Below are 13,229 nucleotides of genomic sequence, written 5' to 3' on the forward strand. Positions count from 1 at the left end.
AGCAAATTTTCACCCCCCTGCTGATTATGACCAGAACATATACTTTTTTTTTTTTTTAACGAAAACTGCAGCACCAAAATTGTTTTGCTCTTATATATACTTTTCTCTCAAGTGATATTTTGAGAAAAAATATGGGTATGATTTCTCCAATTTTTTTTTACGAATTTGAGGATGGAAATTGTTTTTGTTTCATTTTAAAATCATGAAATATTTTTGCAATTAACTTTTTGTAAAATGGCAGGCTTGTCGGGAAAATGTCATTTGTGGTAATCAACTTCTTTTTAAAAAGAAATTATGCTTCTTCAAATGACACTTTTTCCGTTTTAAAACCCCCCAAAAAAGTCCACCTTTTCCTCCAAATGCGCAACCTTTTTCATGAAAATATAATTGACCTCCAAAATATCTGCCTATAGAAATACGACCTTTTAGACAAAAAAGGCGATACTTTTTTACTCTTAACACTTTCATCAAAACCTTTTTTCTCTCCACATTGTAACCCGTTTGTATCGACAACAATTTACTTCATTTTTTTTTGCATCAAAACGGATGCCAACAAAGTTTTTGTTGTGTCGTCTTTATTGAGAAGAAACAGAAGCTGAGTGCGCGCGCCAACGGCGGCGGCGGTCAGTGAAAGACGGTCTGCCTCCAGCGTTTGTCGGGCGTGAAAGGCCACAGGCAGTCGCCGATGGCGGAGGCGAACGTTCGCGGTTCCACACTGAGACCCAGCACCTCCAGACGGGAACAGTCCAAGCGCGGGTTGAGCGGTCGCTGAGCGGCCGCCGCCGCCGGCTGCTCCGTCAGCTGCCGGCGCCGGCGCCAAGGAACCAAACAAATCATGACTGCCTGCTCGCCGCGCAGGCACCCAATCGCATGAGGTTCTTACCGGGATGAGATGATTGGACGGAATGTTGAAGGCCCGAGCCATGGCCAACGCCATCTCGTACTTGGTCATCTGCTCCTGACCGGAAAAATGGAACATCCCACGGATGGAATCATCCTACACGCACACACGAAAGAGCACGTAAGGAAAATGATCAAGAATTCTTCATTCCGAACCATTGCGAGGGCTGCTGACTGCTCTGAATAATTATGGAGCAGACGAAAAATTAACAAAAGGCCACACGAGGAGCAGCAATGCAAATGTTCCAGGAGACTGATAATAATTATTGAGAATAATAATAATAATGTACCCCGAGGGGCAGATATTGACTCAAATACCAGCCTTAAAATCAAAGAGCTGACAAGTAAGATAACCAATTAAATATAGAAATGAAATATCAAGAATGAGGAAAAACAATAATGTACCTGAGTGATGTTCCTCCCAAATAATGACAATGGTCTCATTGAATGGCAACGTGGTTGACGTTCAAGAAGATGGTACATACACATATATAAATATTCTAATAACAATAGTGCATCCATCGTTTATCTGAACCGCTTTTGCCTCACAAGGGTCGCGGGCGAGCCGTCGCCTATCCCAGTCGTCTTATTGTCAAAAACAATCATTGAGTGAGAGTGGCGGCCATGCAGATATGCTCGTATACAGTTGAGAATAACAAAAGAGTATTTTAGTGCCGCAGATAAACATTAGCAGTTTGGCGTACCTGGGTGGCAGCGCGGCAGATGTTCCAGCAGACGACGGCTACATCTTGCGTGTGCGTGGGGAACCTCTGCTGGCAGTGATCGAGCGCGCAGCTCTCGGCCGCGTCCGCCATCGCCCCCTGCAGGACGGTGGGCCACAATGCCGTCACGGCACTTTCACACGGAGACTCAACCTCGCCGAACAGGACCGGAACGCGCAGAACCGCCGAGCCTGCCGGACGGGACGCGCGCACGTTAGCCATCGCCTTGCATGTGGCGTGTTGCGTGTGGGACTGACGTGCGCAGTGTTGCGACGTTTGTCGCTCTCCTTCCATCTTGCTGCGTCCGTATGCGTTGATGGGATTTGGGGCGTCGTCTTGGCCGTAAGGCGGACGCCGGCCGTCAAACACGTAGTCGCTGCTCATGTACAACAGGAAGGAGCCGCAACATGCTAACAAAACACACGCACACACGTCACAAACAACACATTCACATTCATGTGTTACAAAAATGCATGATAGACACACACACACACACACACATCTCGTGGCAGACTCACCGGCCTCCCTGGCGAGGATGGCCGTGGCATGAATGTTGATGTTTTCGGCAGCATCTGGGTGGCGCTCCACCACGTCCGGACGACGCTCCGCCGCGCAGTGGACCACCACATGAGGCTGCCAAATGTGCGCGCGCACACACACACCCGCATTATAGTCGCAAAGGATTGAGGCTGTTTATCTTTTGTCCAGCATGTTTCAGCAATTAAAGATGCTAACATCGGCACTTCTATAATCGGTTTGCATGTCAAAATAACATCCACTAAAATGCTCCCGTCTAAAAGACTGTGTGGTGATTTAAGTTTTTTTGATGAGCTTGTTCTTGAAAAGTGGTCCATCCTGCTTGCAAGAGCCCTTGAATGCTCTGACTGCTTTTATTTTGGAAGGCTGCTACTTCCTGCTCATCTCCCATTCTGTTTTCTCACAAAAATGAACAAACATGTTCTTACTTTGCACTACTCCCAATCTCGCTGCTTGACAATCATCACGTACAGCTTTTATTCTTTTATTTATTTGGTTGTCTTGACCAACCTCTCAAGTTGCGGCCCACTGCGGTCATTTGTCATTTTGGAGTTGTGCGTTTAATAAACGACAACCGTAGCTCTCCTTTCCCATGTCAGCGCATTACATTACCTTGCATTTCAGGATTGTTTTTTTTTTTTGTTTGTTTGTTTTTTTCTCCCCAAATTTGTGTGCGCAGCGCTTGCGCATCCACTACCTTGCATTGACTCATGAGCGCCTTGACGGCATCCTCATCGACGAGGTCGCAGCGAAGGAGGCGCGGCCCAGCCCTGCGGTATGCCGTCCCTGTGACGTTGCAGCCGCGCTTCTGGAACTCCCTGAGAACGGCGCGGCCCAGGAGACCGCTCGCCCCCGTCACCAGGACGCGGAGGCCCCCCGCCTGAGGATCCTCCTGCTGCACAAACGCAAACTCAGAATTTGGATTGCTTTGAAGTGTTTGTTCACCCTAAAAATGATGGACAACAGCAGTCACTATTTTGCCCCATTTTCTGTATTCTAATACATTCATGCTACATAAAAAAAATGTACATGATATGATTTCACTATTTCCTGTTTACATTTTGTCATATGTCGTTGTCATACACATTGTAATTTTCAAATGACGATTTTTGTTATGCTGAGATTTGGCTGCAATTACTTAATTAGTTAATGATGAATAAATCATTAACATATATGTGTTTATCAATATTTCCGGTCATATAAGTCTTTTAAAGAAAAAGAAAAATTCACAAGATGAAGAATGTTGTGGAAGTTTGAAACTAGGTCAACTCTCTCCCCAATTGACGTTGGACACCAATTGCGGCATTTTCGGCGCACAGAACTTTTGCAATATTTGTCGCAGGAAAATTACGCGATTATGACTGGAATAGTCTTTGAAATATTTGCCCGATGATGCTGGCTTCGCGTTAAGGAATCCATCTAGAACCTGGCTCGTCATTGCTTTAAGTTCACCTGCAGCAGCTTTACGTGTCCCGGCCTGAAGTCAATCGTCAGCTGGTTCATGTCTTTGGGCTGACTATTTACAACTTCAATTTTCCTTACATGTGTCCGGCCGCTCTAGATCGACAACGTTTGCGTTTATTTTCACATTTCGATGGCACGGACTTCACCTCGGCGTCACTTCCGGATAGAGGGATCCACTCATTGCCGTAAATCGGCCGCCAATGTGGTAAAACGCTTTACGACAAAAATGTTTTGGCCACCGAAAAAATAAACAAATAAAAAACGAAAAACAAAAGCCTCGTCTCTGAAGACATTATTTTAGCATGAACAACTACTATTTTAGCCAAACGGTTATGCTGTGTTGCAAGCGAATACGATTTTTAATTAAATGTAACCTCAAATTGTCCCAATTCAAGTGCAAAACCACCAGAACTCGGAAGAGTCCAGAAAAAAATAACAGAAAAAATTGAGCGCAATAGGATTAAAGCAAAAGTAAAATCTCTCAGCGGTCGGCAACCCACGCGAACGCTGCTGTGCTTCTTCGTTGGTATTTTAGTTGTCTAATTGTCTCTTTGCCGCCCCTTGCAGGCGACAAACGAAAAATTATTTATTTATATTTCTTATGTTTGGTGCATTTTACTCCCAAAAAAGATACCTGAGGCATTTTTAGGAGTTTTTTTACAGCCGCACAGTGGAGGAATTCACATTGAAATCGAAAGTCATGTAAAAGACACATATTATGTTCTTATTAATGTTGAAAAAGTTGAACAATACATTTTCATTTACGCTAAGAAGCGATTCGGTCAAAAAGTGCCTAAATCATCTGTTGAAAGGGAAGTAAAATCACAATTTTGTTTTGAGATTTGCCACCAAAATTGAAAGAAGAAACTCACTCATGTGATTATGAAGTACCCCAAAAAGCATTTGATATATATATATATATATATATACACACATATTAAACGCATTTGAGACAAGCATCCGTGTTTGACTTGGATTGGTAGTACCCAAATCAAATTGTGCTTCCAGCACTGATTATGAACAGAGCTAAATTGATAAAAATGAGTAGAAGTTAACCGTGTGAAGCCTGAAACATGAAACCGTTGAGAGAAAAATGACAAACTGGAGCCTTCGTTGTTTCTTCGGAACAAAAACAATTTGGATAATGTATCAAGGAGTCACACGTACATATATATTTGAGAGTATAAATCTGGATTTTGACGAAATGAAGAAAAGGAAATGGCAATGGTGATGAGGAGGCTTCAAAAACTTGAGTATGACGTGTTAAATCATTAAAAAAAAGTCAGTTATTAAGAGTGTGCATAAATGATTAAAAATGCAAACGCACCTCTCGCGACCACGCAAACATATATGCAGCAGTTTCAGGTCGTATGTTGATCAAACACAAACTACACTTTAGTAGACATGATGTCGGAGTCTTCCTCTCCAAGCTCCGCCCCTTGCTTCACCTCCACGCCTCCTCGCTGCGCCAGCTCCCCTTGAGCGGGCGGGTCTTGGGAAGAGCTCCACCCCCTGAAGGTGGGACTGATGGGCAGTCTTCTGAGCCAGCGGACGCGGCGGACCAGAGCCATCCCGACTGGAAAGTCGTAAGAGGGCGAAGAAGCCGACGAGGACGTCAAAGTGCTCCACTGGAGGAGGCCGCGCTCCTCCCTCGAGCCTAAACACGCAAAAACAGCAATGTCGTCATCACGGCAACAACGCTGCCGTGCCAAATATTGTCACGCTAACGACATGACATCATCGTGACGGCAAAATGATGTGACGACACAGCGACGGCGATGATGTGGTCGTGCTGCTCAAAAAAGGTTTTTTGAATGGGTGATTCAATTTATTGGATACGATTTGATGTCGCACTACCAAAAAAAAATAAATAAATAAAAAGAGAGCTGCAATTATTATGAGTGCCCACTTGGGGTCGCCATCCTCACACGTGTGAGTGTGTGTGGCTTTAAAAAGTGGAGCCCGGTCAGGTGCGCCAGCGAACATAAGAAGAGTCGGAAGTGGCGAGCTCGAGGCTGTTTCCCGGCAATTTTGTCATTGAATCTTTTGAATTATTGGCTGAATTGTCGAGGCCGTCGTGACGGCGATGAAGAAGAACCCGGTCGGACCTGGTATGGTGTTGTCCAGGCAGAAGGCAAGGAAACCGCCGACAAACATCTCGGTGGACAGCAGAACCGTCAGGATCTGATTGAGCTCCTCCACTCCTGCAAGTGCACGACAGCTCGTTGCTCACGCCACGCACGCATTGGCGATGCCCGCGCGCACGCACCCGTCTCGATGCATTTGGGGTGCGCGTCCAAGAAGGCGGGCAGCGTGAGTCCGAAGAACATGGAGAAGCCCAGCACAAAGAGATTCCTGGACGAGTTGAGGTCCACCAGCTGCAGGTTGGACAGCCCCACCGCCGTGATCATGCCTGACACAAACAAGCCAGATGCGGAACAAGCGGCAGCTCGGCCGGGTGGCACTTTTTGGTCGGCTTTTCAAAGAGCTAACTAAAACCACATCCAAAACCAAGATTGCTAACCCGACATCACAAACTTATTGCACCGTGTACAAATTCAGCAAACGGAACTAGAACACAGAAAATAGAATCGGCCCCGACCGATCAATCGACCGCTGAATTTAATAAGACGATATTATTTTTTGGAAAAAATGTCGGTGCAACAAGTAGAAGGGTGGGAACTGTGTGGTTTGTTGTCATTCGCTCATTCCCAACTCCGCAATGACTCGGAGGGGAACGCTCGAAAGGGATGAACCTCTCCCGATTCCACATTCCAGCAGCACACCGACGCGACGCGACGCGACGTGAAGTTTCACCAAAGAGCGTGCAGAACATTCCACCCAGGATGGGATCCGGCAGGGACGCAAACAGAGCCGTAAACTTTCCCACGCATCCCAGCAGCAACATGATGGCGGCGCCGTACTGGACCACGCGGCGGCTGCCCACCTGCACGCACCGACGTCATGACACTTAGCCAAAAGGGGTACGGTCACTCAAATTCAAATAAAATAAATGATCACAAACAAAACAAATCTCCCGTCTATAAAACCAACCATATTAAGAGCGAAAATGTCTTTGCTTTTTGTCTACGTCCGTTCATGTCATACGTGAGCTTTTCGGGTTCATTTGCAACGGATTGATTTCGGGATGCGCGGCCGGACGTCCGGACAGAAGAAACAAGATGAAAGCAGTGGAGAGTTGAGATACGCAGGTGAACTCCACAAATACTCCGTATAGTTCCAAAAAAAAAATGAAATAAAGAAAGCTAATATTCAAACGAAAGAAAACTCAACCAAAACGAAGCATTTACCAAAAATAAAAAAAATTGCAAGAATCCTGCTAAGAATAAAAATGAGTTAACTGAGTGAAAAAAAATTATTCAAATGAAATTGAAAAAATAAAAACTGACTCCAATTAAAAAGGCCCAACGATGAGAACGCGTCGCATCACGTGACGCTAATCTTAAATGCACATCGCCCAAACACACTGAGCTGGGCAGTCCATCCCGGGGCGGAACCGTCGGCCGGACGGCCATTTTTGGGGCGGGGGGGGGGGGGGGCAAATTTGAAAAAAGGGCTCGATGAAGCGAAGCCGGAGGCCCTCGTGTGTGCGATGTGGTCGGCAGACGGCCAAAAGTTCATCTCAACCTACTCAGCGACAAAGAAAATGGCCTCCGAACGCGTCTTTCGCGCCACAACCAATCGTGCGGACTTGCTTGCAGTTCGTGGAGAAGAAGAAGAATGAGACGTAAAAGAAGAAGGAGGAGGAGACTCAGCAAGGCGCCGAACAAGATTAAAAATAAAGATTCGTTTGTGTTTAAAGTGGTCGGTGGGGGGGGGGCGACAATTTTCAGGAATAAGGCCGAAGCGATACCGAGGTCGCGGTCTGGACGGCGGGGGTCTGATTGCCCAAAAAGGCTCAAGTGCCCAGCTCTGATCGCACACTGGATACACACACGCACACACATTCGCTACATGATGAGCTAGCCATGCAATCACATGTCCAGACGTCGTCGTGGCAACGCCAGCCGCGACCGCGACCGAGGAGTACCTTGGTGATGGCGAGCACGCCAATGTTGGGGCTGGAGGACGTGGATCCGTTGCCGGTGCCGAGGAGTCCGGCGATGACGCAGCACACGCCCTCGGTGAAGATTCCTCTGCAAGAAAGAAAAAACAAAGGAAGAGCAAAAGATAGGGCGCCACGTCAGCGGCGCTTGAATTTGCCGTCTCACCTGTTGATGGCGTGCACCGGAGGCGGCGCCGCCCCGGCGAGGCGAGCGCACGCGTAATAGTCGCCGATGGACTCCACGATGCCCGCCAGCGTGGCGCTGAACATGCCCAGAACCCCCGCCAACGTCACCGTCGGCACCCCCCACTGGCCTGGAGTGGCAGCGCAAAAAAATAAAATAAAAAAAATACCACGGCTTGCAAAATTCAAAGATCCTGGTTGTTCTCACAGGGGTAAGGCACCCTGAACCAGGGGGCGGAGGTCATGATGTCCCCGCGGGCGTCAGTGCGCGCCTTGTAGCCGTAACGTCGCGGGTCGCTGGGCAGAAGGTCGCCCAGGGTGAAGACGTAACACAGCAGCCACACCAGCACGATGGCCAGGATGATCTGAGCGCAAAACAAGCACACGTCGGAAGGGCGGCGGCGAAAGCTCGTGGCGCGGCCGAGGCGTCCTTTACGGGAAACATCTTGAAGACGTGAACCCGGCTCAGCCTCAGCCCCGTCCTCCTGCTCCACACGGGAAACGGGAGCGACGTGCTCCGCAAGTACTGAGCGAACAGCACGATCAGGAGGATGCACCTGCGCGCCCACAAAAACAGCTGTCGGCAAAAGCGCCAGAAGCGCAGCGGCGCAAGGCGGCGGTCCTCACAGCGCCGAGAAGCCCCAGTGCGATCCGGCCCGCTCGCCGGCCGTGGTGAAGACGGACAGGCCGATGAGCGAAACGGTGGGCGTGACGGTCAGCGGCCCGATGTACTCCAGCAAGATACCCGGAAGCCCCAGCAGGCCGATCGCCACCTCCACCGTGCTCGACACCATGATGGCGCCCTGGATCTGCCGCGCGGGCGCACACAATCGATCCCATCAATCGGAGAAATCCAAAATGGACGGCTGGAAGGAGGCGCGGGGCGACACCTCTCTGATGCGAGGCTGCCAAACGTGCGACGTGTCCAGGGGGAGCGTCCAGTTGCCGTAAATCTCCTCTGTCAACACACACACACACACACACACGTTCGGGTGAGCCAGGCGACGCACGCACACGCCAAGACAGACGTTATGTGCCGCGCTCACCCGGGCTCGGGCAGGCCCATCGCTCCAAGCCCAGGATGGCCTGCGCCGGGATGAGGAACGCCAGCGCGGACGCTTGAAAGAGAGGAAGTCTGCGCAATAACAACAACAACGACGTCAACGTCAACACCTGCCGCTTGCTCTCGGAATCTCACACTTCCTGATCTTGGAATTTGCCGTCCAATAAACCATTGCGAAGCAGAACAAAGACAGAACGGTCGGAAGTATAGGTCGACTCGGCTTACTTCCCGAAAATGTTGTCCGCGTGGTGCATTTGGGTCTTGTGGCGTTTCACGACGTGCGAGTCACATTTTTGGCAGAGCTGGCCGCGAGACTCAGTCCCTCGCCCTCCGGCCTTACTCGGAGAAATTGTTGGACTAAAATCCGCCACTGGCCTTTGTTAACCCTTTTTTTCAAATTTGTCACCCCCGGCCCAGAAACGGCCCTCCGTTCCGTTGCGCCCCCGAGACGGACCGCCAGCTTTGGTTTTTCATTCCCGAACGTGCGCATGCTGGAGCCACCGCCGCTAGTTTGCCGGCAGCGACGAGTCGATGTCGTTCGAAAGCCAAAAGGCGCAACTGGCGACCGATGGACTCGAAGCGCTCGTCATCATCGCGCGGAACGCCGCTTCCATTTCAAACGCGTCCGACGGGGGTCACCTGACTCCCAGGGTGGTCTGGATGAGCGTGGTGATTCCCACGGTGGTGAAAATGGTCCCGATGAGCTGGCTGACGGTGTTCTGGTCCCGGCCCACGCACATGGCCTCGGCCAGCAGGAAGGGGACGGCGACGGTGCCGCTGAAGCAGGTCAGGTAGTGCTGGAACACACGGATGGGCGGGGCCGGCTCAGAACGCCTCTTTGTCGGCGTCGGCGTTTTTTTGCGGCGCGAACCTGCAGCCCCAGCAGGATGCACAGGTACCAAGGTGGCACGTCCTCGATGGTGTAAAGCATGTCCGACGCCAACTTCCGCTCTCCCGTTGGCCTTTTGATCGACTCGTGGCTCCGCCTCCTCGGGACGTCATCTTGAGTCTGCGCAAAACAAACATTTGCTTTCATCCAATTCTCGCTGAATATGAGTGAGCACGACTTCCTGTGGCAAGTGTTTGAGGGAAAATAGTGACGTCAACTTCCGCCAATGATCCGGCCACATCGGCGTCCGACATTTCCCGCCTGATCTCAGAATATTAGCGACTCGCAATTCCTGTCCTTTCTGGGAATATTCGCAGAGTCACGGTGAGCCGCTGAACTGTCACATGACCTCGTAGTTCACAATGAGCGCCTCTAGAGGGCGACCTGGACTCAGTTTAACCCCCTTTGAATTTCCACAACCACGTCCGAAGGCCTCAACACACCAATCCGACGTCGGACGCCGGCAAATCGGAACAAAGGCGCCGCCGATGGAATGGAGAGGTACTGCATCGTGGCCGGCGTCTCCGTCCGCTTTTGCGGCGTCATTCTTGGGTGCGATGGGCAAACGCGACAGTCGGCCATGACGGCCGACGTCGGCTTGGTGCGGCGAGGCCTTAACGGACGGACCCGACCGGTCGAAGTCGACACATTGCCGCGACTGTCATCGCGGTCGCATGAGCGAGGAGATTATTAATCGACACCGGTGGCAAGTCGCGGAGTACGACCCATTAGTCACGCAACTCGGGTGCGTGTTATCGAAGGACTTTTGCTGATATGGAGCTGCGGCCGAGAGAGGTCATCGAGCCGACCCGCTTTTGAAATCGGAGCAAAACGCTTTTGCTCTTTTTCGCTTGAACACGCGGAGCCGTACTTTCCATGTCTTACTTTGTTACTTGCTTCAAGCTGAGCAAAAAAAAAAAATAAAATAGAAAGAGTCGCAAAAAGAAAGACGCAGAGTCATCCATTTGACTCACAAAAAACGCAAACTGCAAAAATGCCCGAAGACTAATTTGACACTCATTTAGGATTGACGTGAAATCAAAAAGGCAAATAAGCAGAGGAATGGGTAAGAACAACAACGCCAAAAGGAAATAGCAAAACAAATCATTTTATCGAACTTGTGAACGTGAACGAAACAAAAAAAAAAAAGCCTAATTAGCGATTAGGACGTATCCGATTCACCGTTTCCGAGTCAAAAAGCTTTTCGGTGATTCCGAAGTGAACGACTGCCAACACTTTTGTGGCTTTTGCAACCACTTGAATTCCTGAGACTTTCTTATTTTGTCAGTTGTGAACATTTTGCTTTTTTTTGTTGTTGTTGTTGCTTTTGACAGCGTGAACGTTCAGCTAACGCTAGCGAGCGCTTCAACATTTCGTCTTCACTGCACTTCAACTTGCGTGCCGTTAGGAAGAAAAAACTCCTTTTGACTTCTACGCTTAAGCCCATTTCCGATTTGTATTTTTTGGGAGGGGGAACTTTGGAATACAGGAGGTGAGTGACTACTTTTTCTTCGACCTGACAAAGCTGCGCCTCCGCGACACGACGGCGGCATGTCGACGAATAGCTTGATGGGAATATTCTGCTTTTTACCTTGCAGTCGTCTTGACCGGCAGCCATGTTGATTTGATGCAGAAAAGACGCAAAAGGCAAAGCAAGCGCTCGCGGCAAAATCGGTCGTGTCTTGGACAGGTTGACGTTTAACAATTTGTGCATAATCTACTTGGACTTTCACCCGAAAAAAAAAAGAAAAACCACGCAAAGCGATAAATCAATTACGGTAGGAGCGTGGCCTCGTCAATGATTACTTTATTAGTCATCAGGCGGTGCGGAAACGCTCGGCGAGAGCAAAGCGGTACGTGGCGTCCATCATCCGAGCCGACGGCCTCATCAGACATGCGCAAGCGCACGGCGGCCCAGAAAGTGGCGCACGTGTCCGAAAGCAAAGAAAAGCCACCCGACTTTCGGAAGAAATTCAAAAATCATTAAATGAGCGCACATCATTTTTGATATTTCTTCCGATATGCTCCCACGTGATCCAGAACGAAAATCACGCCGACTAATAAAACAATTCAAGGTCACCTGACCTCCGAAACATGTGAAAGGGCCTCGCGTCAACGTCGGTCAAAACCACATCAGGACCAAAATGCCCCCCCCCCCGAAACCTTCGCTTGTGATTGAAGTTTTTTTTTCTTTTGAGATTTGGGACAAATTGGCACGCCCCCTTTTGGAGCTCGGCTCGGTCTTCCTCCCCCCCCCCACCCCCACTTTTAGCGTCGACGTGGCAAGCGAGGTCACCTCGCTCAAATTGTCGAAAACGGCCACGCATTGCCACCCAAATCAAAGTCAAAAAGCCTTTTGGATTTATTGACACCAAACGCGAGCTCGCCTGCGCAACATCGATGACTTCCACGCATACGAGAGCAAGAATGCGCACACGCACCTCAAATGGTTACATTTTGGACATTGAGCTCCACTCATCTTTTGGGGAGTCTGCGGAGGCAAGCGGGCATCGATGTTTCACGCTCCCAACAAAACAATAAAGAAATAAAGGACAAACAACCATTCCCACTCACAAACACACACTGAACCTACCGTGCATGTTTTCGGAACGTGGGAGGAATCCGGAGTACCCGCAGAAAAGCCACGCATGCACGTGGAGAAGATGCAAACTCCGCACGCGGGAAGGCCACAGCCGGAATCGAACCAACGACGTTCCCGAGTCGCTCCCTTCTTTAACATTTGGAACTAAAAACCAAAAACCAAAAACTTGTGCTTGCTTTCCAATCTCGTCACTGCAACTGGCTTGTGGAGCTCTTTGTCGGCGACGTGGAAGGCGTGAACATCGATGCTTGATGATGACTTTTCTGGAGCAAAAGCAGACGTTTGCAAATGTTGCCTTTTGATGCAACGCAAAAGATCAATCAGTCTGCATTCATGGACGTCAACCCAAATCGGCAAAATATTTACGCTTGAAAAGCCGCAAGAATGACTTAAATGAGCAAGTAGTTGTTCATTCGTGTTTGGGCGTGATATGAAATGACCATCGTGGCCAGTTTGTGAAACATTCGCGTACAATGAACATTACTTTGCATGGAAAAAAAAATAATCAGAATAACAATTGAAATAACATAGTGGGGCGCATTGTCCTTTTCCAAAAATATTGTCATAAAATACTCCCGTTACTCATCAGTTAAAAAGTAAGCCCGATTGATATTCGATTCCTACAGAAATGGCCAAAAGAAACTCAATTCAAGAAATCAAATCGATTAATCACCCGACTGCCAAGAATCACATTTGTCACCACGTGCAACATTTTATTGCCTCGCTCATCGCCATTTCTACGACACCTAACATGAAGAACAAGCCTGCGTGCTAGGCTAGGCTAGGCTAGGCTAGGCTAGCAG

At 49.1% G+C, this 13,229-nt stretch overlaps 2 protein-coding genes across 5 annotated transcripts; both read right to left on the reverse strand.

Annotated features, from left to right (window-relative positions):
• Positions 1 to 558: 558 nt before the first annotated feature.
• Positions 559 to 4,117, reverse strand: mat2b (methionine adenosyltransferase 2 non-catalytic beta subunit methionine). 3 transcript variants are annotated; one of them, XM_088279815.1, is made up of 7 exons: positions 3,612 to 4,117; positions 2,857 to 3,051; positions 2,141 to 2,255; positions 1,880 to 2,032; positions 1,605 to 1,813; positions 884 to 997; positions 559 to 801 (listed from the first exon to the last, which is right to left on the reverse strand). In XM_088279815.1, exons 1-7 carry the CDS (start codon positions 3,660 to 3,662, stop codon positions 625 to 627), a joined length of 1,014 nt encoding a protein of 337 aa, XP_088135941.1. In that variant the 5' UTR covers positions 3,663 to 4,117; the 3' UTR covers positions 559 to 624. The 3 variants fall into 3 exon arrangements, with proteins under 3 accessions (XP_088135941.1, XP_088135940.1, XP_088135939.1); XM_088279814.1 differs by having other exon boundaries at positions 2,857 to 3,054; XM_088279813.1 differs by having other exon boundaries at positions 2,857 to 3,105.
• Positions 4,118 to 4,262: 145 nt separating this feature from the next.
• Positions 4,263 to 12,619, reverse strand: slc23a1 (solute carrier family 23 member 1). 2 transcript variants are annotated; one of them, XM_088280047.1, is made up of 14 exons: positions 12,418 to 12,619; positions 9,807 to 9,944; positions 9,575 to 9,732; positions 8,919 to 9,007; positions 8,763 to 8,830; positions 8,500 to 8,681; positions 8,309 to 8,429; positions 8,081 to 8,237; positions 7,856 to 8,003; positions 7,675 to 7,780; positions 6,441 to 6,570; positions 5,893 to 6,036; positions 5,732 to 5,827; positions 4,263 to 5,280 (listed from the first exon to the last, which is right to left on the reverse strand). In XM_088280047.1, the coding sequence occupies exons 1-14, from the start codon at positions 12,562 to 12,564 to the stop codon at positions 5,012 to 5,014; spliced, it is 1,953 nt and encodes a 650-aa protein (XP_088136173.1). In that variant the 5' UTR covers positions 12,565 to 12,619; the 3' UTR covers positions 4,263 to 5,011. The 2 variants fall into 2 exon arrangements, with proteins under 2 accessions (XP_088136173.1, XP_088136174.1); XM_088280048.1 differs by lacking the exon at positions 12,418 to 12,619 and adding an exon at positions 11,416 to 11,558.
• Positions 12,620 to 13,229: the final 610 nt, after the last annotated feature.

The sequence above is a fragment of the Idiotropiscis lumnitzeri genome, chromosome 17, assembly GCF_059441095.1.
Source record: "Idiotropiscis lumnitzeri isolate Australia: NSW breed Sydney's pygmy pipehorse chromosome 17, RoL_Ilum_1.0, whole genome shotgun sequence".
NCBI classification, from domain to species: domain Eukaryota; kingdom Metazoa; phylum Chordata; class Actinopteri; order Syngnathiformes; family Syngnathidae; genus Idiotropiscis; species Idiotropiscis lumnitzeri.

Coding starts and splice junctions, on each gene's coding strand:
- mat2b (XM_088279813.1), bottom strand. CDS start 3,662: ATGAACCAGCTGACGATTGACTTCAGGCCGGGACACGTAAAGCTGCTG. Junction 998..1,604: donor TCTGCCGCGCTGCCACCCAG/GTACGCCAAACT, acceptor GTGTGCGTGTAG/GATGATTCCATCCGTGGGAT. Junction 802..883: donor CGTCCAATCATCTCATCCCG/GTAAGAACCTCA, acceptor CGGCGCCGGCAG/CTGACGGAGCAGCCGGCGGC.
- slc23a1 (XM_088280047.1), bottom strand. CDS start 12,564: ATGTTAAAGAAGGGAGCGACTCGGGAACGTCGTTGGTTCGATTCCGGC. Junction 9,945..12,417: donor ACGTTCCGAAAACATGCACG/GTAGGTTCAGTG, acceptor TGTTTTGCGCAG/ACTCAAGATGACGTCCCGAG. Junction 8,238..8,308: donor ACGTCTTCAAGATGTTTCCC/GTAAAGGACGCC, acceptor TTTTGCGCTCAG/ATCATCCTGGCCATCGTGCT.